Here is a 25,431-nt window from a genome sequence, read left to right as displayed (position 1 = left end):
CCAAAAAGACACACCTACTGGTTCGCAGTAGCTGCCAAATACCTTTCCAGGCATCTTCTGTTGCAGCCAGCAACAATGTTGTTTATTACATGCAACTGAATTCACTTTAGTGCCTCACTACATGCTTTTCTGAAGATAGAATCTAATTTACAACTGTGAAATGATAACAAAGAAGCAGTACATTTTTTCTTCTGCTTTCATACAGTCAGTGCATTTCGAGTTTAGTTGAGTTTTACTATGCCTGTGAATCTTAATTTTTTTGCTCAGTTGGGTGATGTAAAATGACTAGAGAAGGAAGTGACCCATGAAACAAAAAAAACATGAAGCATAATATTTGTCACCATCTTCATCTCGCAAAAAAAAAAAACAAATTTACTTGAAAGAACTGCAGTTGAGGACCTGGTTTGCCATCACCCCTTATTCATAAATAAAACTATCAAAAACATTTGTGTTTTGTCCACTGCCCTTTCAAACTTTTACATTGTTTCATTTTCCTCTGTAAAATGAAGAACGGAAATATATGAGTATGCTTACTTTATGGTTAAACGGAAGAAATCTCTCTTGAAGGAGAATGACCATTTATTATTATTATTTTTTATCAAACAGCTACAGCATTATAAATGGTAATGTGCTTCTGTGTTTCTTTTTATTTTCCTTATGAAAACCCTGAAGTTTGAAGAATGAGTCTGTTCCCATTGGAGGCAAAAAATAATAAATAAAAGCAGGTGTGAGCAGTCTCAATTGAAAGCAGCTGGATTTGACGGATATGATTTGCCTTCTCTGGGTTTCACTCTTTAATCCCTGCTGCTCGGCTCAAATATTCCTCTTCTGACGTAATTCAGAACTCTTACAGCATGCAGAGAGAATGGTACAGCAAGTTAACCCCTCTGAAACTGCATGCCAGCTTACCAGGTGAGGCCTTCACAGTGCAGTAGCTTGCTGGGACATGCTTATTTTAGTAAATATTTGCCATCATACAGCCCTTAGCATAGTGTGTTCTCTACTAATACTTGCATCACACTAATAGCAGACCCTCATGGGTTCATTTTTCTCTCAATTGGTAATACTCATGCTTAAAATGCAGCACTATACAAATTATTACAAAATAATCATTCTTTTTTCCATATTTTTCTAATTGAAGGGGGCCTAGTGATGTGGCTTTCTAGTTTTGTCACTCAAAGTTGGGTCTTAAAATAAACACTTGATGCATAGTGAAACACAGGTAACCTACATTTTATATACTGTACCTTTTGTTTTAGTTTTTTCATGTTTTTGGCCCATCAGAAATTCAGATTGGTGGTTTACAAGCACGGTTAATAATGTCAAACTTTTCAAGTGGATATTTCAATGTCTACACACTCTGTCCACTATGCAAAATAAGTGACAATTTTTTAATTTATATCTATTTGCACAGATCCAAGTATATGCTTATGTTTGAAAGTTGTCATTTTATACCTTCTGGGAGTGGGTATTGGAAGGATTTACACCACCAGTAAAAAATCAAATATCAAAAATATTATTTTTGCTATCATCAACTTTGAAATGGCATAAAATGACAGTCCACATGCCTACTGTATATTACTGCTCCCCATTTTTTCAGATTTTTTTGAAAAGGAGTAACTTTGACCACTTATATCCCATTAGAGGGTAAACACCTGGGGTTAGGTGGCATGAAATGTATAACTTCAAGTCCTTCTGATAAATTTTGCCTCATAAACCTATTGGTTTACTCTTTACCATAATTGTGTCATTTCCTCCAAAATACATGGTCACAAATTGTCTTAAAAATTATGTTTTTTTTCAGATCTACATGGACAAAAATTTGTGGGGAACCCAAAAACCTCTATGGCTTGCATAACTAGATAAGCTGAACTGTATATCATATGTGGGGGTTTTCTTTAACCTTTGTTGGACAGGGAAACACAGAGAAAATTCCACATTGACAGTGAGTGTACAAACTCTGCAAAAAGTATCTGAATTGGGAATTCAACACTGGAGCTTTGAGACATTGGGATTAAAGACTATGTCACCATGTCATTTTTCTTTAAAGCTTTTATTTTTGAAATAGTTGTATTAGAACCAAAGCCCATAGATTTCCAATTTTTGATCTTGAAATATCACTAATTTTATCTTCTGCTTAGTTATCATGACTGTTTTGTTCATCTTTATTAAATACTGTACATTCAATTTTTCTGAGTCATGTCTATTTCAATAGCCATAAAACATTTCAATTCCTTCAACTATGTCCCCTACCTGCTTTCATCAGTCTTCTGCCCAAAACTTTCTTCACTATTCCCATGTAGTTCCCACCTCTATTGTACTCACTGCTTCTCCTAATAGGACCAATGAGAAAAACTGAACCCCAACTCCACCCACTTATCCTTTACTCAGTATCATTCGGTGTGAGAAGGGTGTACTGATGAATACAGATAACAGAGCTGATGGAAATGTATCCCTCAGCCACACCTTAATCTTATTTGCAACATCTGAGCTTAAAATCCCTCTGATCTAAAGTTTTATAACAATTTATTTCTCCTATTATAGTACATTCTAAAATAAAAAAATGGCACTAGTGGAAGTGGTGTGATTGTTGATGGAATAAACATACCAGGAGAATGATAGTTTTTAAAAGCTTACAGGATTTTTTGTCTTTGGAGCTTACGGTGAGCTTGCATAAGGAAGCATTAAACATTTTGTCTGTTCTACTTTGCCAGGCCCACCAGCAACCATTAGACATGCCTGCTTACATAAAAGCTGAGAGCTGGCTTGGTTTTCTCTCATGGTAGCATCAAAGATGTGATATTTGATAACAGTAATGCATTAGTCACAGAGGCTGGCTTGCAAGTCACTTTTAAAAAGTATAGGAATATGTGGGGCCTTTAAGCTGCTGCTGCTGTCATATGCATTCACACATATTATCTACTGTATATTTAACAGAGATATACTGTGGATAAGTATATTATATACTAAAGTAAAATGGTTACTTGTGACATTTGTTTTTTGTAGCCATTCTTTACATTGTCTACAAGAGAACACAGGTGCATTGTGCCTTAAGGGCTAAAAACACAGATATGAGGTGAATTAAAAAGTGTTACTGATTGATACAAAAGTTTTCAGGCAATTGATTCATACTTCACAGCTTAAGATGTTTTATTTCAGGAAGACCTAAATGTGAGACTGAAATTAAACAGATTTTCCATGCAATTTTAAGTTGCATATTTATCTTTTTTCCAGGCACTTTATAGCTGGGACAAACAGTTTTTATTCTCTTCTACTGAGAGTAGAATAGTTACAAAGTTTGCTAGTCCTGGGGTTCTGTTAAAGACAACACCAGAAAGCCTGAGTGTTGCCCATCAGTGTTTATATGCTTAAGATTGTGCATTTAGATCAGGGTTGCAGTACTCCCTTGTAGACCTCATAGAGACAAATATTGACTTTCAGCAAATTACCTTACCCTTACCACACCTACAGTAGTCTTTATTTCTTTTCCTTATTACTCCTCTGAAATTTTTACTGTATTATTGCTTGCAGCTTTAAAATTTTTTTATTTGTTTTTGCCTACTGACCAATGCTTTAGATTTGGCTTAGGTCTCTATGCTTATTAATTCCTTCCTGCTCCAGGAGGATTTATTTTTAATGATTATATTATATGCACTGTAAATTACTAAGTAAGGGATATCTAGTGTTAGTCAGGGAAATGCAAAGAATTGAACCTCTTAACCCATGAGCTGAGTAAGGTTGTGACTGCTAACAGTGAGAAACATTGTGATACTACTTACAGAAGTGACCCTAGGAGTGAACTGCCTTAGAAAGAGACTGCTATTTTTAAGTATGAAACAGTTATTAACACAAGCATGTGCTGTATGTTTGTATTCCAGTTTTTTGGATTTTACCCACCTACCTGAAGATGTTTAGACATACTTATAAAACATAACATATCTTTACCTCAGTCAAAGGAAGCACCCTTTAAAATGAACTAGATTGTTCCTGCTGGTGTCACTAGCTAGGATTAATTTTAAAATATTAAGATAGATTTCCATTTGTTCTTCTGATTTTGACTTAATTTACAGTATATGAGACCTAAACATGCAAAAATTCATTTGCGCTATCTGGTCATCTGCATTTTAAAATATAATAGGAACAATTTATGTGTGGTAGAGGTAAGATGGGGCTGCATCTGAAATCTTACTAAGCAATAATACTATAGCACTTTATCCTGTAAAGAATGTTTGATTGCCAATAGCATATTTATGCATGCTGTAGTGTTCCTGGCAGAGTGCACTTAATATCTTGAAGCTTGCATGTTCTTGTTCATTGATTTTTTTTTCTCTCACAGTTATTTGTTTGGAAAGACAGCTCACTGTACAAACCTCTTCTTGCTTGCACTCAGTGCTATACCATTAAAACATTTTCATCCCTGAGACTTTGGATCTTGTAATTAAAATTCATATGAAAAGATTTTGCAGCTGAAGATCAGTTGTAGGTCAGACTAATTTTTACTGATGGATTATGAATTAGAAATGAGTTGGGTTGCAAGTGTCAGATAAAATGTTTCTGAAGAAATGGCAGTGACTTCTGCAGATGGCATTGCTCTTTTGCATAGGTCTGTATTATACTGTAGATGAAGGGACTTTACATTGGTTTGCGGAAGCCATTAACAATAAAGATAAACAGTACAATCCTCAAGTACTTTGTCAATCTTGATGTCTAGTAAACTGGTAAATGATGCATTTTGTCATAAGTTGAGTTCAGTGTTTAATGATGCAGAAACATAAGCTGAAATGTACAGCAATGAGGCCATGTGACATCTTGTCTTCTACTCCCAACCACTCCATGCTTTTTGACCCACCTTTTAGTACAAAACCCACTACTGTATCACTTGTTAAACAGTAGGAACTTACTTACTTGGTCATTCACCATGAAGGTGAATTCCTGCAGGAGAACCAACCTTCAACCCTCTAAAGAAGTCCACAACACCATCCTCTGAATGCCTGCAAAACTTCTCATCCTAGGAGATGATGCAAGACCTCCTTATATAACATACTAATACTTGAAATGCTAATGTGCAGGTTTATTTTACTAATCTGTGAGCTGAATTGGCAGTTATCTAATTGGAACAGTCCCAGATTTAAAAAAGGAATGCACTCTTTGTGTGCCACTGTTTCTCAAAACGTCACTGTTCATAAATTCAAACTGGCAGAACAACAAGACTGTTAACACTTCCAGAACCTATGAGTTATGGACCTATCAGAGAATTTGAATGGGGGCAATGTTGCTAATTTTTTGTCCAAAGCCTCAATGAGGCGATTTTCAGCTTTAAGCTGCTCCACTTTTTAAAATCAAAATGATGTATCGACTGATAACATGTACTATCAGAGGCCCATAAAGCAATGGACATGGTCCACAAGGGAGCTTACATAAAGTGTTTTCCCAACTACATACAGTGTAGTGTTAACTTCTCTGAAAACAGTTTGTGATAAATCTGGTTCTGAGGAAAGCAAAAGAGGTTGGTTCGAGATCTGTATCACTAAAACTTAGCCAGGGTGACTTTCACCAGGTGTTTGAATCTCCAGAGGATGTGCGTCAAGCTACTGAAGCATTTAAGGCTACAGGTGCTTTCTGTTTTAGAGTATTTTTAATACAAAGGTACAGTGTAACACGGTATTCCTGGATCTTGTATACAGGGCTTGCCTTCTAAGTAGAGGGCACTGCTCTTTTATATTAATTATAAGGTGGCTCTTCATATGTGTTTTCCTGGTTATGTACAGTCCTTTTTATTATTATTCAGGTTAACATTTTTCAGGGTTAATAGACAAGTCATTCTATTTTTGTTTATTCCTTAAAGGGTTTATGTGAATACATTTAACAGTGCAAGTGTCTAAGGTGTGGGGTGGGTGGAATGTTTCCTTTAAGGAGTGCTTTGTCTGCCATTGCATCCACATTTCCAGTTAATGATGTTAGTCCACTCTGCCACATATCTTGTAGTGATGGATGAGAAAAAGTTTTAATCTGATGTTTTCATGCAGAATGGAAATAAAGCTTATAATATAAGAGAACCCAATGGTAACCAATGCTGTACAACAGAAAATGATGTGCAAAACATCCATGGAAAAAGAAAAAAATATCATGTTACTTATGTCCCATAATCCAGGTGTCAGTTATCCAGTTATATGCTCAAAATTTGTTACACAACTGGTGTAGTCCACATGCACAACAACAAGTGAAATCTTGTTTCTTATTTTGAAAGAAGCGTGTGTTGGATCCAAAGCATAAATTCAAAATGAATAATGTGAGGTCTGAGTTACATCTTCTGCTCTAGTAAAAGGCTGAAGTTGAAATCCATCACACTAGAATCTGTTTTTATTTACCTAGTACTAAGTCCCATAAACTGTTACCATTAAAGCTGCAGAGTTGCATATGCATTTATTCTGGCTATTAAAATAAATTGGTCTTCCTTACCAATTCTCCACTAATCAATAACTGCTTTTTGAAGTTCTGATCTGATCTGTTTTCTGAAATTCCTAACATATCCCCCACTGATATGAATGTCTTTCTAGAAAAAGCTGTCACTCTCTAAGCTAATGATAAATGATACAGATTTTCTCAATTCCCCCATCATGTTATTAGAACATAAATAGGCTCAATGAACACCAAATAATGTCCTGGCCAAAATAGATTCCCTCTATAACCATTTTTGACTTTCACGAAGCAGCTGTCTTTCTCATATCTTATGTGATAAATTTATGATGTGGAATGTGATGAATACAAATTGAACCCTTTTTTTTTAAATTGAGCTATGATCTCCCTTATCCTTAAACAAGGCAAAGATACCATAGACTACTCTAATTACAGTGGATATAAAAAGTCTACACACCCCTGCCAAAATTGCAGATTTTATGTAATAAAAAGTTAATCCAAGATAAATCCTGTCAGAATATATTCCATGTTTATTGCAAAATTGCGATCTATGCAAAGAAGGTGAAAACAAATCAGAAAATGTTTTTGTAAAAAAAAGAAAAAAAATCCTACAAAACCACAGACATTTTTCAAAGATTAAATACTGTGTAGGACTGAGAGGGTTGGAAAAGGTGATCATCATGTAGAGGTGCAATAGGTTAAATCTTATCTGCCTTTAAGTGCATCCTGCATCAGTTCCATATTCTGAGTGACAGACAATTTGATTATTGGTATATTGATGTATATTTAATTAGTATTTACTGAGGCACAAGGCAGGGCATATAAAGTACAGTATATGAAGTACAGCAAGATTTTATTTCAATTGCAAACCAGGCTTTTGTGTCAATTTCCAGGACTTCACAGCATTTATATTTGCTGCCAAGCAATAAAACTGAACATTAGGTAGTGCCATGCCACCTTCTTCTTTATGTCTTTGTAGAGTTTCTTTTTGAGTTGTGGACATCTCGATTTCCAGGTAAATTAGATTAAAATTGATTCTAATTTCTTAAAGAACCAGTTGTTAATGTATATAGGAATTCTCTGAAACAGAAGAAGAAGCTTGGGAAGGATGTTCATCTTGACAGTATCAATTCTCCCTGCTAATGTGAGATGAAGAGTAGACCATTTGCTCACTTCTTGTTTAATTTTTTACAATCTGACAGCAAAATTGTGTTAAAAAAATATCTTTTTATTTTCTTGTTTACCCCTAGATTTTTAAACTGTTCTGATAAAATAAACAGATAAATGTCCAGTATAGTATTCTGTACTAGAAAGTTCAGTGGGAAAAGCACCTTGATGATTGTGGATGTGCTATATACAGTACCATATCATCTGTGTATATTAATATTTTCTATTCAAGTCCTTCACTTATAATCCCCTTTATCGCTAATGCATTTTGAAAGTGAATAGCCAATGGCCCAATAGCAAATAGAGGGCATCCTTGCCAAGTACCACATTCTAGTTTAAAATAGTTTGAAATCATGCTGTTAATTCAGAGCAAAGCAGTTTTATCCATGCACATATACTGTATTTGGGCCAAACCCAAATATGTACAATGTAGTATGGATTAATCAGTTACCCAATCTCAATATTCATAGATATCAAGACATTTAGAGTTCAGATAACCGCTTTTCAATGACTCATTACTAACTCGTGTGGTGAGTGTGTAACATGCTGTATCAGTGCATGCTCCCAACCACCACCACTGACCTTGATGCTTGACCTTAACTTCTTCTCGCCAGCCCCGCTGGGTATGGTGGCTATCTCTCTGGGGGGTCCAGGCACTTTTGACCCTGCTGCTTTTTAATGTTATTTTTGCTGGGTTTAGAGGAATGTCTTTGATGGTTAGATCACCTGTTGTACTGCCCTGGGGTGGGGAGTTGTACCTTTATTTTGGAAATTTTAATTATTTTGTGCTTTTGAAATCCATGTATCACATTAAATTAAACACAAATAAACTTTGATACAATAGCAAGTAACAAATGTTTTACATATACTTGCTGACATCTTGTGAGAACAGCAAACAACACAGTTTTGAACGCCTAAATATATCCTCAAGGGACTCTAGCCATTCTGTGTATACTTTAAGCTCTACTAACAGCAAGCCTGTTTCAGATTAATTAGGTAGTTACTACCCAAGCCAAAGGTGCAGGTAGTAATATTTAACTAAGAATATTAGTATATTAGATGATAACCACAAATACCAGAAAGGCTTGAGGAAAAGTTTGAACATGACAGAGGGTTACGCATGTTGACAGGTATAAAATCAGGTGTTTGTCAATTATTAATAGCACACCAAATTGGACTTGGTGGCAAAAGGTATCCTAAAGAAATTTGAAGAATCTGCAAGTGAGAGAGGAAAGCATTGTGGAAGACTAAAAAATACATCTGCATATGATGAACAGTGTTTAAAGATCACTTCCTTAAAGAAAAAGGACATCCAATAAAATTCTTACAACCTGATAGGAACATCAGGCACCAAAGTACCCTGCAAAGAAATATAAAAAATTGGTTTAGTAGGGCATGCCACAACTAAGAAACCATTCAACAACAAGCAGAGTAGATTGCGACATGTAAAGGAAAACAAAGCTTGTTGGTGAGAAGTACATTGAAGCCTCAATGCAGCCTTCCATGAAGCAGAAGGTGATAGCTCTGTCAGGATCTGAGGGTGTATTTAAGCCAGCTGCATAGGAGATCTAGTTAATATCAATGTAACGATGCCTACTGAGAAATGTAAACAGCTTTTGACTCATCATGTGTGCCCTCGGGGAAAACAACTTTGTTTATAATATTTAAGAATGATAGCAACCTCAAACACAAAGCTAACACCATTAAGACCTACAACAATAATGATGTATTGTGCCCATTTCAGCTCATCACTAGTCCTAATTCCCAAGAAGTGCAATGCTTTTCCATAGCATTCTTTCTAGTGCAGATGGGACTGTGATCTGCCTCTTGCTTCAGAAATCTATGACCAGCTCCTTGGATTTGCAGACATTAAGTGAGAAATTGTTGTCTTGGTACCACTGTTTCAGAATGCAAATCTCTACTGTGTAATCTTTCTCAAAACTGTTGGTGATCTGGCCTACAATGTTGCTGTCATCAGCAAATTTAAAGTTGAAGTGGGAGCTGTGTGTGGCCGCACAGTCATAGGTAACCAAGGAATACATGAGGGAATCTCAGTTCACTACCCTGGTGGGGTGCGTTTGTTAAGGTCAGTGTGGAGGAAGTGGTGCATTTTAACAGTGCAATGATAATCATTTAGCATTAGAATATGATTACTAAGTATTGCTAACATTGTTTTGTGATTGGAATGGAAAGTAATTTTCTTATCCAGTATTATGTGTGTACAGATGGTCTGTTAGTGGTATGACGATCTTGCGCCTGTTATTTGCTCTGGCAAAAAAGGTTGATGCTCTTTCTTTTTTATTTTTTTGGCTATGAACTGTTGTTAGTTGCCAATAAGTCATTGGCACTATTTGTGGTGCTGTGCTGTCATTTGTATCTGATATTATATGTAAACTCATCTTGGGCCATTTTTTTGCTGACACATCTTGGCTGGTGTAATGGCTCAGTGCAATTCTTTCATTAATGGATAATAAACAATAAACAATAGGCAAATTTGAAATTGTAAAAAAAATATATATATAAATAGTTTTAGTTCAGCAGCCTAGCTTCTTGCTTTTAGAATCCATTGGGAGAGCTGAATGATTAATTTTCTAAAAACATTGACCTAGTGCACAGCTCAGAAGAAATGTATTACCTTGGTACAGTGGCACAGATAGTGCTTCACAGCTAATGGCAAAATTAGGAAGAGATTTTTAAGAAAATGAGTAGACTTCACTGATCCTGCATGGAGAAACTGTTAAAGCACATCTGACTAAGTAAATTCTCTTTATCTCCATAAGCTAACTTTCTCATTCTTTGTGTTCTAGAAGAGAGCAGGCAAGAGAGCACCTGGTCATGGATTAAAATTTTGGAGGGGAAACAAACAACTGGTAGAACTGCTCAGGAGGAAATAATTGCATTGTATAGTCTTAGGAATTCAAACAAAATAACGCATTTTATTGGCTAACTAAAAAGATTACAATATGCAAGCTTTCAGGGCAACTCAGGCCCTTCTTTAGGCAAGATGTAATCACATTGAATAGTCTTGATAGTATTATGTGATAACTGCAGGAGAATTGAACTGGTATTCTTCAGTTGTTGACTATTGTGATTCTAACCACTTTACTGGGTGAGGTGTTGTTTATTCTTTAAAAGAGCTTGTAAATGACACAGTTTTAATATATTTATTGTTATTGATGTGCTGCCATTAAAATGAATGTCTTTATGCACAGGAAAAGAAGTTACCAAGTGTGTTGCAGCACTCTGTAATGGAGGGCATAGCTCTCCATGATTGTTATGGGTAACAGTTGTGGTACATGGCCGACCGTTCATCCCGGCCAGTTCCCCCAGGCCGCCAGACGGAGCCCTCCTTGCAGCATAGAGGTGCCCCGAATGCCAGCAGGGAATTATGGACAATGGACTTTTAATGCACAGCCCTGCTGGATACCATGGGGGCCGCCAGGAGTCGCTGCAGGGAGGCCCAGAGACTATTTGTCTTACGCCCAGGAAGTACGTCAGAGTCACGTGGACAAAGGGAACGATGTGCTTCCTGGGTGAAGAAAAAGAAGGATTTTTATCTGACCCGGAAGTGTTCCAGGTCACATGGACAGAGAGGGAGAAACACTACCGGGTCAAGGAGTATAAAGGACTGTGGGAGATCCCAGACAGTCGAGTTGAGTTGGGTGGCAGGGTGGCTAAGCGTCTGGGAGTTTGGAGGATTGTTATTGTGATTGGTTATTGTTTATTTGATTATTAGAGAATTGTAGAGAGGAGCGTGCTTTGTGCACATTATTATTATAATAAATAATAATTGGACTTTTTATCTGGGGTCTGACGAGTGGTCTGAGGGTACAAGGGTGCGAGCAAGCCCTAATCTGTCACACAGTATAAAAATAATTGAATCTTTTTATGAATGATTTTAAACAACAACCACTTGGCATTGATTTAAACAGCAATAAGAGGAGGGACGAGGATGGGAAAATAGAGTTCTCATTTCACTTTGTAGACCAGAAAAAATGGCTACTGACTATATTTTTTCAGATTTTTATTTAATTTATTTATTTATATTTTACAAATAAGGGTATTTATCCATGCATCTGTTCTCTGATCCATTTTTAGTGTAGCAGAATTTGAAACATATCCCAGCATCACTGGCTGTAAGTTGGGATCCAACACTACAGACAGTGTTTGTTAGTTCCCCCATACCCAAATAAAAACAAAAAATAGAGAAACAATATAGAAAAGTAGCATCACTGATCAAATGCATTTATACACTTTTGCTAAAACTATTGACAAACCCAGTACTGTGCCCAGATAACACCTTTGAACACCTAAGAAAAGAGATTCTTTTATTTTGAAGCCTTGAATAATTGACTGATCCTTCCACACAAGCAAAGTAGGTGTCATTAAAGACAAATCACTCTTACATTACAAAAAGTGGCATTTAGCTTGATTTTTAATACTGATTTAATGTCTAGAAACAAAGAGCTACTAAGATACAGGAAGTCAACACAACATCAAAACTGAGTCTCGGGTCAACAACTACAAAATGGAACTTGGGAAAATTTCTCCTCTTTTGCAGAGTTTTCATTTCTTTAGTTGTGTTCAGGTGTTTTGATCTGGAGAAATGTTCGGATCAACTCTGATCCTGGAGAGTCACAGTGGCTGCAGGTTTTTTTTCCAACCCAGTTGCTTAATTAGAAGTCAATTCTCAGCAGTAACAGATCTTATTTAACTTCATGGCCTGTTAGTGTTTTAACTCTTCCATCTCAGGTTCATTCTTAAATCATAGATTTTTTTCCCCTTTCTAATCATACATATATCAACCAAGTGATTTGAAGCATAAAAAGAATGAGTAATTTTCAGTTCTTCACTTTCTCTTCAGTTTCCTTATGAGTACTTAATTAAACCAAATAGTGAATGATGAATACAAACAGGTGGAAATGGAGACAAGCTGGATGGAAAACTGCTGGTTCCTTTGACGTTTGCATCTTATTGCTAATAAGGAGCAGTTAAAGCAACAAATCCAGCCATTTAAGGCAAAACAAAGAACTTAAGGGTTCAAAATCTTAACAAGCGAGACAACTAAAATGAAGCAGAAAAATGTCACTTGAACAATAAGTGCTTCTTCAGCAATGAATTGTTTCTCATGAAGCAATTGGGTTGGAAAATAAACCTGCTGCCACTGCAGCCCTCCAGGACCGACGTTGCTCATCCCTGATTTAAAGGGTCTGAGTCTTAAATAGCAAATTAAATTAAATTAATTAGTAGCAAAAACTAGTCACTAGTTAAGAAAATGATTAGAATGAAGACCTGTAGCCACTGTGGCTCTCTAGAATCAGAGTTGGACACCCCTGATTTAGAGCATAAATCATAGCTATTTACTGATTTTTATTAGTGGTCACTACACACAGCCATCAGTGAGTTCATCAAGCCTTTTCAGGATTTTAGTTTTGTTTTATAATTCAAATTTTGCCAGTATGTAGAGTGCTTTTTTCACATTCATATTATGAATTATGTGCTGCTTTTACATATGTAGCGTTTGCTACTGTTCTTAAATTGTAATGCTGCCAATATATATTTCTTTAATACAGTTGTTATTCACTTTTTTGATAGATGGGTCACTGTGTGCTTACAAGATGAGTCTGTGGAAAAACAATATGAAACTGAAATACTCTGTATGCAGATTTTTGTAATTTTTGTTTTTGTATTTACATGATCTTGTATATGGTTTCCATTTTTAATATTTTTCTAACAAGTTTATGCAAAACATAGCACTGCAAATTGAAAACCTGTTTTAATTATATGCATGATTTTTGGGTTTATGCTTTGATACATAATTAATGCAATTATGCTTAAATGCCTTTATGTATTTCTCAAAAGCATATCGACTGTTAATGAAAACACATGGTGACATCACACATTTTACTTTCTTTTGGTAGTAACTTCTACATAAAATATCTTTCCAGGTCTCTGTTGATGTACAATATTTAATATCAACTGCTATTTATGCAATGGTTGGGAGCTGAATAGCTAATGTCACATGAAATTTGAAGCTAGCCTGTTATTGACCTTGATGGGTGATGTTAGGGTGAGCTGACATTAATATTGCTGACATGGTACAATGATGTGCTGTAGTTTTCACAGTCAGTAAATGCTATAGGAATGTCATTGTTGATGTTTTTTCAAAACGGTGTGACAATATGTGAGTAGTAAGATATTTTTCAAAAATAAATGTAAACTGTCCTATTCAGAGTTGGCTGAGGATGTTTGTTGTGAACATAAGCTGAACTTGTTTTTTTCTTATATTTGACAAATCAAGAAAGCAATATAATATCCCATAGTTGTTAGGCTTTCAGATGTTGCTCTTTCTTAAAATATTTTACCTCACAATTTAGCATAGAAAGTATTGGTTTTACTGGCAGCCTTATACCATTATACATAACAAAACACATACTACATACAGTGTTGTATGAGAAATATAAGGTCTAAACCAGTGCCAGCAAGCTTATATAGGCTGTAGGTATAGCTCAAATTGATTACTTCACACAAGAGGTCCTCATAACCAGTCAATATTATACTGATTTGCTTTGCCATATAAGGAAGACAATCCAAGATCCCCCTTCTGCTTCTTGACCATTTTCCAATTCACTTGGCATGTGTTACAAAGTCTGCTGTATGCAACTGTGAATTCGAGATTTGGCATAATATGACTGTTACCTTTCCCCAGTTTAGAAGTCTATTTTCATGGGATGTTCTGTGCCAGTGATGAAAATGTTAAGAGAGGTTGTACGAGCAAGACAAGACATTTTACCTGAGTGGCAGAGAAAAGCTATGTTTTTTGTTTGTTAGGTGGAAAAACTAAACTTGTTTGTCTTGGTAGGCATGGTAGGTTAGACTAAAAACCTTTTGTATCACTCCTCATAAATAAAGAAAAGCTAAATTTTGTGTATAAAAATGTTTACATGTATTTCTGGTTATTTCCACCCTCTTCAGCTGAAATAAACTTTATACAGAAAAACTGCAGCCTGTGCCACATTGCAGTCCATTTTCTGAGAAGCGTTATCTCTTACTCATTGTGCAGTCATCTCCAGTGACTTAAAGAATTGTAATGCAGAGCCAACCAGGAGACCAAGAAGTGAAGGAAATGGATAACCAGTTATTACAGGCTAGCAGATATGACAGTACAACATTAGGTCTACAGCTCATATGTGTTTGCATATTGTTTAAGAAAGCCCTTGTAACTTTGCATAAATGAGCAGAAGAGATGAAACATATTCCATTACCACATTATTATGTTACATAATTAGGATTTTGCTAAATTATACCTTGGGAAAAAAAAATCTGTGTTTATTTTGGAACAGTACTCTATAGTACATTTCTAAAGAATGACTTAAATCATAAGAATACTCAGTGAATCGAAACAATTTAATGTTTTTGTTGCTTTTTAAAATGTATTAGTTTTTTATTGGTTCTTTAAATGCATTTTCAATTATCTTATATTTAAAATTTTTGTCATTCTCTAAATTTCTCTAAACAGATCTTATCTGGGACATCAGTTGGGAATTGATTCAAAAAAAGACACTGCAGAAGGCAGACCACCAAGAACAGGTCAGAAGCATTCTTTCTCGTAACAGACATTCAATTTTTGTTTGTATCAGTATTTTCTAGTCCTAGAGGAATATAAAATTATCTTTATACGAGGGTTTTATTTTTTACCATATTATGTACAACTCATAGTGTAACACCATACATAATACATTTTTTTTGCTGATAATGTTGCCACTGTCAGGATTTTGTGGCACTCAGGATCTCTGCCTTTTGTTTTTCTTTCATTTTATTGCCATTGTTACTGCTTTATATTAATACCCCAGTAGGAAGACTGGTCTTTAGAACATTAGAACAATCTAAAGAGCATGCCAATCAGCCCAACAAAGCCCACCAGTCCTATCTACTTAATTCTCTTAAAATGACATCAAGTCTGGTTTTGAAAGTCCCTATAGTTCTACTATCTACCACAGTAATTGGTAGCTTATTCCATCTGTCTGTGGTCCTTTGTGTAAAGAAAAACTTCCTAATGTTTGTGCAAAATTTACCCTTAACAAATTTCCAATTGTGTCCCCATGATTTTGAGGATCTACTTTTAAAATAACAGTCTTGATCCACTGTACTAATTTTCTTCATAATTTTAAAAATTTCAGTCATGTCTCCTTTTAATCTCTTTTTGCTTAAACTGATCAGGCTCACCTCTTTTAATTTTTCCCCATAAATCATCTCCTGTAGCATATGGATCAGCCTAGTTGCTCTTCTCTGGACTTTTTCCAGCACTGCTATGTCCTTATTTTTGCATGGAGCCCAAAGCTGCACACAGTACACCAGATGAGGCCTCGCCAGTGTGTTGAGGAGATCTTAAATGGAAGCTAGTGTGGCCTCCAGGGGGCAAGCAGACATAAGGCACAAATCTCTGCAACACACACATTTTATTTTCAAGTGAGGAACATTTTTCATTCGCTGACCTGCAAGCAACAGTCAAATAAGCACAGCACAATGAAACTGCACTTTCTTTTGCCTTCTTTCTCTTTGCATGGAATCCTCCTCCAGCAAGCTTCATCCTCTTCCTCCCGACTGGTTTCTTATGTTCAGAATGCCGGGAGTACTTCTGGTGTCACATAATTGTGGCCTGGGAGTACTTCCAGGTAAGATGGTAGCCCTATATAAAAGAACTCAGCAGTTCTGATGTGCCGTTGCACCCCAGGCGGGCAGCCAAATAGCAGCTCAGGGGAGATAGTGCCCTTCATAAGCCACCTTGAACTGTCCCTCCATTACGGAGGCACCCAGCCAGGAAAGGGCCCTGGTCATCTGTCACACCAGGTAGCTACCTCAAAAGCAGCACACCTGTATGATTACGACCAATTTCAAACTGTACAAATAACATTGAATTGCAAAGTAAAGCTATACACTAAAATGACAAACTATGAGCATTAACATAAAACAGAAATGAAGTCAATACAATTAAAGAAGAAAACAAAGTCTGAGCCAAAGTTCCAACTGAATCCTTACAGCCACTTTACATTATTTAAGATGTGTTGTGTTGGCATAACTTACGTGTATAAGGGGTTTCTCCTCACAGACTAAAGTAGTTTTTTTTCTAGGTAAACATGCAAGTATAAATTGCCCCACTGTGAATGTTTGCATACATTGTTACAGCTGGACATCCATTCTAAAGGCAGTTCTTGCCTTGTACCAGCTACTACAATATCTCTGGCTTGAGGTATAAAATGGTTTGGTGGACATGATTTTGCTGTAGTTCATATAATGTACTGCTGATGTGTCCCAAATGTGATAGAAAATGTACTGGGGAAAAGGTCGAAAGACAGATAGATTTAAAATTTTGTGGTTAGAAATAAAGATCCTGTGACTGTTTAGTCTTAAAATGTCAGCATCACTCTTCTCAGTTACACACTGAGAAATGTCAGTACAATACACATAGTAAAGTAATTGGTGTTATCACTGTAACACTTTGTCCGACACACTCATATTCAATAACCTTTTCCCTTTCTACCAACAGAGTAGAAACAGTTAATATGAAGTACTCATTAAAAAGATATTGACACAGCTGGAAGGTTAGCAGTGGGTTGACATGTCCAGCTAATTAAATTTAATATTGGAGGAGGCATGACATATATTTAAAAAATTGAGTTGTTTCTCATGAGTTAATTTTTTTTCTTAAATTTATTAAACCAGTGCATTGTTTTTCCCACCGTTTCGGTGTAGGATTCTTCCAGCTAAGGAAACTGATATTGGCATCCTAGAAGTGAAATTTCAGTTATTACAGTAGATGGTTCATTAAATAGTAACACACGCTCAGTTATTACTCAAAATGGATCAGTTAAAGAATTAAAGAGTTTGTTGTGAATTTTTTGGTATCTGGTCAATTTGTGAAGATTTTTTTACTATAAGCTTTTGTTATAAAGCTGACAATTTAAAAAAAGTTTTACTTATTTAAAATATTTTGTCTGGGAATTTTCTTTGTTCTTGTTTATAGGGTTGTTAATATTAGTAGTCATTTCTGGATCAGTGTGTAAGTTTTAGATAACCTGTGGAATTTAGTATATTTTGCCATTAATATATTTTTAGCTACCACAATGCAGATTCGTTTTAGTTATAAAGGCCACCATTTTGGTCCCATTGTCAGAATGTAGCTCCTGGTTGTTAAGGGACATGGTGCCTGAAGTTATTTCAAATGACATCTTTGAGGCAAAGCTTCACAAACCAGTACAATAAATCATTTTACATCGGAGGTTGTTGAGATTAAGTCAAGTTTATTTGGTGCTTTTGATTGATTTACGGCTTATAACTTCCTTGCTTGCTTTATTGTTACGAGTTTGCCTAGTGTTTTGGTGTTGATATCGGATTCTTTTTCCTCCTCCTGGTTTTGATCCTAGCTTTGTTTTGATTCCATTCCATCTCCTGATCCTTTTCTAGGTTTTTTGTAGTAGGGAAGTATGGGTTTAAAAAAGCAGGTGGGTTTGCCTAAGGTCCCACCCAGCCAAACTGCTAGCTCTTTTTTCTGTTTTTTATTACATTTTTGTCTGCCATTATTGCCTTGTAGCAGCACAGGTTTAGGCAGGAGACATTCCTTGAACATATGAACCAGGCACATAGGTGACCGAAGATATCTGTAAAGGGATCTTCACACTTTTGCATTGTTTTAATTCAAATTGGGATGAATTTACATGGTGCATGGTTTTGAGGTATTGTATAGCTGCATAACAGTGACTGAGTAAATATTCAAGTTCAAATAAAAGTAGTACTTTGGCTTTTCTTCTGTTCTGCATCTGCTTTTGCCAGGATAGACTTCAAGGATAAGTTTGGAATTTTTGAAGTCTAAGTTATGTCTTCACAATCATGGTATATATTAGTTTGCCACATGAATTTGCATTCTAAATGAAGCATATTTTTAGGTTAAAAAATATAACTATACTACTCTTGTAGTTTATAATTGAGCTAATGGGTACTAGATTCCCAATGTAATAAAACTTCTTAAAAACTACTGTGCTTAGTTTATGATTCTAATTATCTTTTTGGGATTGGCCTCTGTTTCTTGCAGAAGTAAGAAATTGTTGCAGGTTTTCTTCACTTATTTATAGATACAATGTCATCTGTTTCTTCCCCTGAGTCGTGCATGTGTCTTTCTGCTTTCTGAGAGGTGGATCTATTGTCTGGAGCCAGGTGCTACAAAAATCTTTTGCACTAAAGGCATTTTTATTAGTATATAGCAAAATACCCGCGCTTGACAGCGGAGAAGTAGTGTGTTAAAGAAGCAATGAAAAAGAAAAGGAAACATTTTGAAAATAACGTAACATGATTGTCAATGTAATTGTTTTGTCACTGTTGTGAGTGATGAGTGTTGCTGTCATATATATATATATATATATATATATATATATATATATATATATATTTTTACACACACACACACATAAACATATATATATACATATCTATACATATACACATATATATACACACACACATATATAAACATATATATACATATACATACATATCTACATATATACACACACAGCTATTTCAGATCAGTGCAATACGCTGCTTGTTAAAACGGATAACTCCCGCTCTTACGTGCAAGTCTGCGTGAATATTATGAACTATCGTATTTGTTCAAGTTCTATTTAAATTTTAAATAGAAGGAATTTTTATCTAGTCGACAGAAATATCTTTGGTAGGAATGGTAAAAACAGACAGGAATATTATTCCTGAATAAATCAACTCAAACCTTAAACAACTTATAATATTTTGCTCTCCATAAAAATATATCCTGTCTAAATTATACAAGTTAGAAATAAAGTAAACGTTAAAAGAACAAACATTCAAATTTCTTTACTCTTATGTAATTGTATATAAAAAATAAACTTAGATTTTAAATATCCCAAAAGATTTTGCTCTCCATAAATATATATCCTGTCAAAATTATACAAATTCAAATATGAACATGCTGCATAACAAAACCTGGAAATATAAATAAAATGTGTTCCTTTCAGCAATAACAAATCAAATCATTCAGTTGTCTTTACTCATATGTCATTTTAGAGCTGGACGCCTGGCATCTTTTTTTGGCAACAAGTTCGTTTATGTTTGGTGTGAGGTTCTGTGTTGTGGAGATTCTCAGGATGGATTGCAGGTGCTCATCAGTGAGGCGACTCCTGTGTGCTGTTTTGTTAGTCTTTATCACTGAGAAGAGCTTCTCACACAGATATGTGCTACCAAACATGCACAAGGTTCGAGCCGCATGTAGACGGACTTTTTTTGTTCTTCAAAGTCACCAAAGCGCCGTGCAAAGTCAGTGCGCTCAGTTTATCAGCAAACATTACTTGGCAACAGGGAAATTGGGGCAAGTTGCACTGGTGCATTTGTGTCTCCCATAAAAGCAGCTTCACTTGAAATCACTTTGTGATTGTGCACGGGTAAAAACGTCCGCTGAAGTGTCAGATTCTTATTTAATTCTTCTGCTTTCTGTATCTTCTGCATTGCATTCAGGTCTTTCAGGTTACCCTGATGTTTTGTCTCATAGTGCCGTCTTAGATTCAATTCTGTAATTACAGCCATATTAGCTCCACAAATGAGACACACGGGTTCAGTAAACATATACTCAGCCTCCCATCGGTTTTTAACGGCTCTATTTTCAGAATCAACTTTTCTCTTCAGCATCGTGTGAGCTAGCTTCGCAATAACCTGCAGCATCATAAGCTAGACTTGATTAACGCGGTAAGTGTTCGGCAAGGCAGCTGAAGTGCTGCATTATGGGATCTGTAGTTTATTGTGTTACCAGCGCTTCATATACCCGGGCCATTAATAACAATAATACAGTATATAAAATGATCTCGCCCTTGAGTTTGACACATATGGACTAAATAGAACTTGAAAAGATATATTTTTCAAATGTCATCGCGCAATTCAGATAGAGTTGACGCGCACTACAGCCTGCATGCCTCAATAAGTCATCCTCCCCTCGCTCTTACTTTTTTACCGTTCATCTAATGAATACACTGAGTATGGCTTTACCAAAACAATCATTGATGGCGAATAAAGTATCCATTATTCGAGTATGTAGATCGGGATATATATATACATATATATATACCCGCGTATCGCAGCGGAGACGTAGTGTGTTAAAGAAGCTATGAAAAAGAAAAGGGAACATTTTAAAAGTAACGTAACATGACTGTCAGTATACAGTAATTGTTTTGTGAGTTTTACTGAGTGTTGCTGTCATCAAGGATTTGATTATCATTATTTCTTTCAATCAGGTTCGTATTTGTAGGATGTGTTGTGTTCAAGTTACATTCCGTGTTTGTCAATCGTTGTAAAGATGACAGGTTTCATTTATCGATTCGTTTCTTACTGCATCAATAAACAGCTCGTCTTCTTCTTTATCTGAGACCGACACACTGCATGCACGGGTTTTTTTTACACTGTCTTCCTTTAGCGGGACATTGACTTTTTCCACCGTGTGCTTTGTTTCCACAGTAGCTGTATTTATGAATATGCTTGTATGTATCAGACGCTTCATATTTTTTGCTGCCTACTCAATTGTGTAATTCGTTTTTTGTTCAGCGCTCTTTGGAACTGTTGCTTTTTGTCTCTGCACTCCGTCAGTTCACGTGAGCCGCCGTGTACATGCATCAAGTTTCCCAGCTGGGCTGGTGCCATGTCGTGCTATGTCCATGGCTGTATCTAATGTTACCGAAGTCCCGGCACTTAAAACTTTCTCTCGCAGTTTCGCTGAGTTTGTGCCAAACACCACCCTGACCATCTCATCTTCCTCTGCATAAGCACAGTCCTTCACCCGTGAATATTTACCCGTGGCAGTTTGCTATTGGATTGCCGCTGACGGACGGCCTTATATGGGTAGGCACTAAATTACAAACGCCAGCGGCAGCCTGTCTATGAACTTAATTTAAAATTTAGGTTTACATCGTGCTTTGTTTCCGAAGTAGCAGAACTCATGAATATGGTCGTATATGTCACTCGCTCGCTTCTTATTGTTTTGCTGCCTTCTCAATTATATAATGCATGTTTTCTTGAGCGCTTTTTTGAGGTCTTCCTGGTTTTCTACGTACTGCGTGATTACGTGGAAGGCGTGATGATGTCGCACGAAACTCCGCCCCCACGGGTTTCAAGCTCATCTCCATTACAGTAAATGGAGAAAAACAGCTTCCAGTTATGACCATTACGCGTAGAATTTCGATATGAAACCTGCCCAACTTTTGTAAGGAAGCTGTAAGGAATAACCCTACCAAATTTCAGCCTTCTACCTACACGGGAAGTTGGAGAATTAGTGATGAGTCAGTCAGTGAGTGAGTGAGTGAGTGAGTGAGTGAGTGAGTCAGTGAGGGCTTTGCCGTTTATTAGTATAGATTGCCTTTCTGGTAATTGTTCTTTTTCAGTCATTTATTTTTTGGCTTGTTAGTTTATTGCACACAGTGCCTTATGGCATTGTAATCTACATTTATGTGGCCAATCTACATTTATGGAGGTATATTTATTAATGATTGTTGTAGGCTAGTTGTGTGAGTGGATTTAGTGGGAAAGGGTTGTTCTGAGATTTGTTGGTTGATTTCAAACTATTAATTTGTAGAGTTTAAGATGATGACTCAGTGAATGTTTTCAATTTTCCTCACTTAACTGCCAGTATTCCCTTAAACTTGAGTGCATGTGCTGATCCCAAACATAACTTGTGCAGTTTGGCAGTTATTTTCTTTTAAGCAGTGCTCTCACAATAGTCATAATTAAGTTTGGAATACTTATTCTAAAAATAGGTATATATTTGAATATATTCAAATGTGGGTTACATATTCGGGGCACTACATACAGTATATGTTTGTACTGTTTATATATTTTACTTTGTTTTTTATATTTTTGTAATTGCTATAAATTATTTTACTTTTCAGGTTATGGTGTGTCTGAAAAATCTGAAATCCTTTTGACTTCTGCTTAGGTGCATATCAGAAGTAGATAAACTGTAGCTGTCAGAGGAATGTGACAGTTGAAAACACAGCCCTTCAGGAAAATTAGATTCTCTGTGTGCGCAAAGTGACATGGGGACAAAGAGAAAGGGGGCTAGACTATACAGTTCCCACTGCCTTCCTGTAATATATGTGAAAACCCAGATAAAATCTCTCATGATTACTTAGACACATTAAACACAATCATTAATTACTCTTTTTGTATTGAATGCCAATTCAGTGTTCAGGGCTTGGAACTATTTGTCATTGAATAACAGGTGGCAATAAACTTAATTCTATTTTTTTTCTCAGTGCAGTTATATCAAAAATGTAATACCAGGTAATCTGAATATTTTATGTAGGTATTGCGTGTCAAGTCAGCAGCCACATTAAGACGCAGATTATTTGGTAATTGGGTAAATGCTTTTAATATGTGGTGTAGCATTTTAATTTCTCTCTTTTTTATATATTATTTTTGGGTTTTCTTGGAAAGCTAGGTTTTGAGTCTGGATTTAATTTCTTCCATGAGCCTGACACTGTGGACACTTGGGTTAGTTTTTGCTGGAATACAGTAGGTGTATGATTGAGCTGACGTATGAAAAACATTGTCTATTAAAAAATAAATACATTTCTGGTTAGTAGCAATTTCATTTTAAAATGGTTTAATCATTTTTAAAGAATCTAGTTGTAATTAATGTATTGTTTAAAAAGATACTCTGTGAAGTTATCAGTACAATTTAACTCTTAATGAATAAATAAATTAATAAATTGCATGTCCTTGAATAGTTTAAATACAATGCAAGATTAAAAAATACACTTTGATGTGTGTTCTGCAGTGTATAAAGATTATTACATGAAAAGAAATATATTGTATAATTATATTGTATAATATTATTTAGTGCTCACGAGTCATACCAACTTGGTTCTTACAAGTCCCCCTGTCTACCTGCTCTGTGTCTAACTTAACAGTTTGCTCTTTGATTGTGTTCATGCATCTTCAATTAGAAGCTGTGTGACTCATACCTTGCTTTAAATTAATTTAAACAGAAACTAGATTCAGTGGGTAAAAGTGAATTGCCCTAGCCAAGATGCCATACCCCTGGAGGTATTATCCATTTTTGGGGAATTGTATTCCTCCCCCTTCTTCCAAATACTAAATTGCAATATCTACCCATCTAAAATGTATCCTTTAGTTAATACCACTGTGAATTAGGTAAGGAGCCAAATGACTGTACAATTTATCACTGAATTCCCTTAATGAACTTTAATGCTCAGCTGTGAATAATGTTACAGATCCAGCTATTTAAGTACATGAAGTTATTTTGTCCAAACCATTCCAAATTTTTTAATCCCCAAACAATATTGCCCTCTATCTCCCCTATTCTTTAACTCCACTTTCTTGAGCCTCTCACCATTAGCACGCCATAGCAATCTATTAAATGAATCTCATAACTCTATATATTGCTCATAATGATGCTCACAAAATCTCTTTATATGCTGATGACATCCTTCTTTTTTAGGTAATACACATTCTAATCTTCTTTGTGTCCTTGATCAATTTAACTCTTTTGAAGTCCTGTACAGTTATATAACAAGCTGATCCAGATCCGCCCTTGTTCCATTAAATTGCCTCTGCCAATTATCTGTTTTCCCTTTTTCTATCTCTTTAACTAAAATGTTTGAATACCTGGACATCAAGGTCTCCACATTTGCATATGATATGGGCTTCTTAATTATGACTGTGTTTTGTAGAATGTGAAAGACTTCTACTTCTGCTGGCTATGTCTATTTTCTCTTGATTAGCCACCCATCTAATTTCTGTACCCACTTATCCAGAGTATGATCCCATCAAGCATTCAGAGTAAGGCAGGAACAATCCATGAACAGGAAATAAACCCATCACAGAGTAAACACACCTACATACAAAACAGGGTAAGTTTAGAATTGCCAGTCCATCAAACCTTCATCTCATTAATACAGGAAATGATACTAATGTTAGCTATCATTAATACAGGTGACAATATTCATTTTAATGGTATTAGTGCTATACTTCCTTCCCCAACTTAAATATTGGTCTGAGGTCAGACCTGTTTTATCCATGTTTCTTTGGAATACTACAACATTTAATTGTAACTCATAACAGGCAGAAAGGTGGAATGGCATTCACTTATCTTGAATTGTACCACTAGGCATTTACACCATGCCCCATTTGGACATGGCTTAACTCAACTGCCATCTTTGTTCTTTTCCTTGGCCACCTATTAAGGATAATTTGGTGGTCACCACCTCATGTTCCCTAATCACCACCCCCTTACCTCTTTGAAACTGAGGCCCTTCTTCCCTAAATTGGGTCCTGTAATGGCCAATGGCCTTAGAAAATGACATTGGGTTTAATATTTTCTAGGTAATTGTCCAAAATGGCATTCATACATACCTATTTTCTAGAAGAAGGTTTTAGAAATTGGTTGGCATTCATGGGAGGATTCTGTTGTTCTACATTTTGTCATTTTTGTTTTCTAACTATAACTGTGGCACCATTTTTTAACATTTAAATCATTTTTATCATTTTAAACTGTTTTAGTACTGTATTATACATTTTTTAAAAGTCTATGCTGAAACTCTTTTTTATAGCATTGTCTTTAAAATACTGTTTATTCATTCACACCTCAAGGGGCTTACGGGGAACATTAGTTGTGATAAATAAAAAGTTGCATAGATAATTTTAAAAGCTACAGCAAGCTAAAATAATAATTTGTTGAAATGTGAGTGCTTCTTGAAAAATTAGCACTGTGTGTGTCAGACATTTTCCCAGTGAGGGGATTGGTTATTGACAAGTAGA

The 25,431-nt window shown here is 35.8% G+C and overlaps 1 protein-coding gene across 2 annotated transcripts in view; it reads left to right on the top strand.

The window, feature by feature from the left end:
* Nucleotides 1-25,431, top strand: part of LOC120531055 (MORN repeat-containing protein 1-like) — a 428,485-nt gene that overhangs the window by 381,411 nt on the left and 21,643 nt on the right. For both annotated transcript variants that reach the window (XM_039756051.1, XM_039756050.1), the window contains one exon: nucleotides 15,104-15,174. In XM_039756051.1, coding sequence (XP_039611985.1) covers nucleotides 15,104-15,174 — 71 coding nt within the window. The remainder of the gene's footprint in view (nucleotides 1-15,103; nucleotides 15,175-25,431) is intronic.

Source organism: Polypterus senegalus, chromosome 6, assembly GCF_016835505.1.
Source record: "Polypterus senegalus isolate Bchr_013 chromosome 6, ASM1683550v1, whole genome shotgun sequence".
Lineage (NCBI taxonomy): Eukaryota > Metazoa > Chordata > Cladistia > Polypteriformes > Polypteridae > Polypterus > Polypterus senegalus.
Note: the sequence above shows the minus strand (reverse complement) of the source record. Positions and strands in the feature narration are given on the sequence as shown.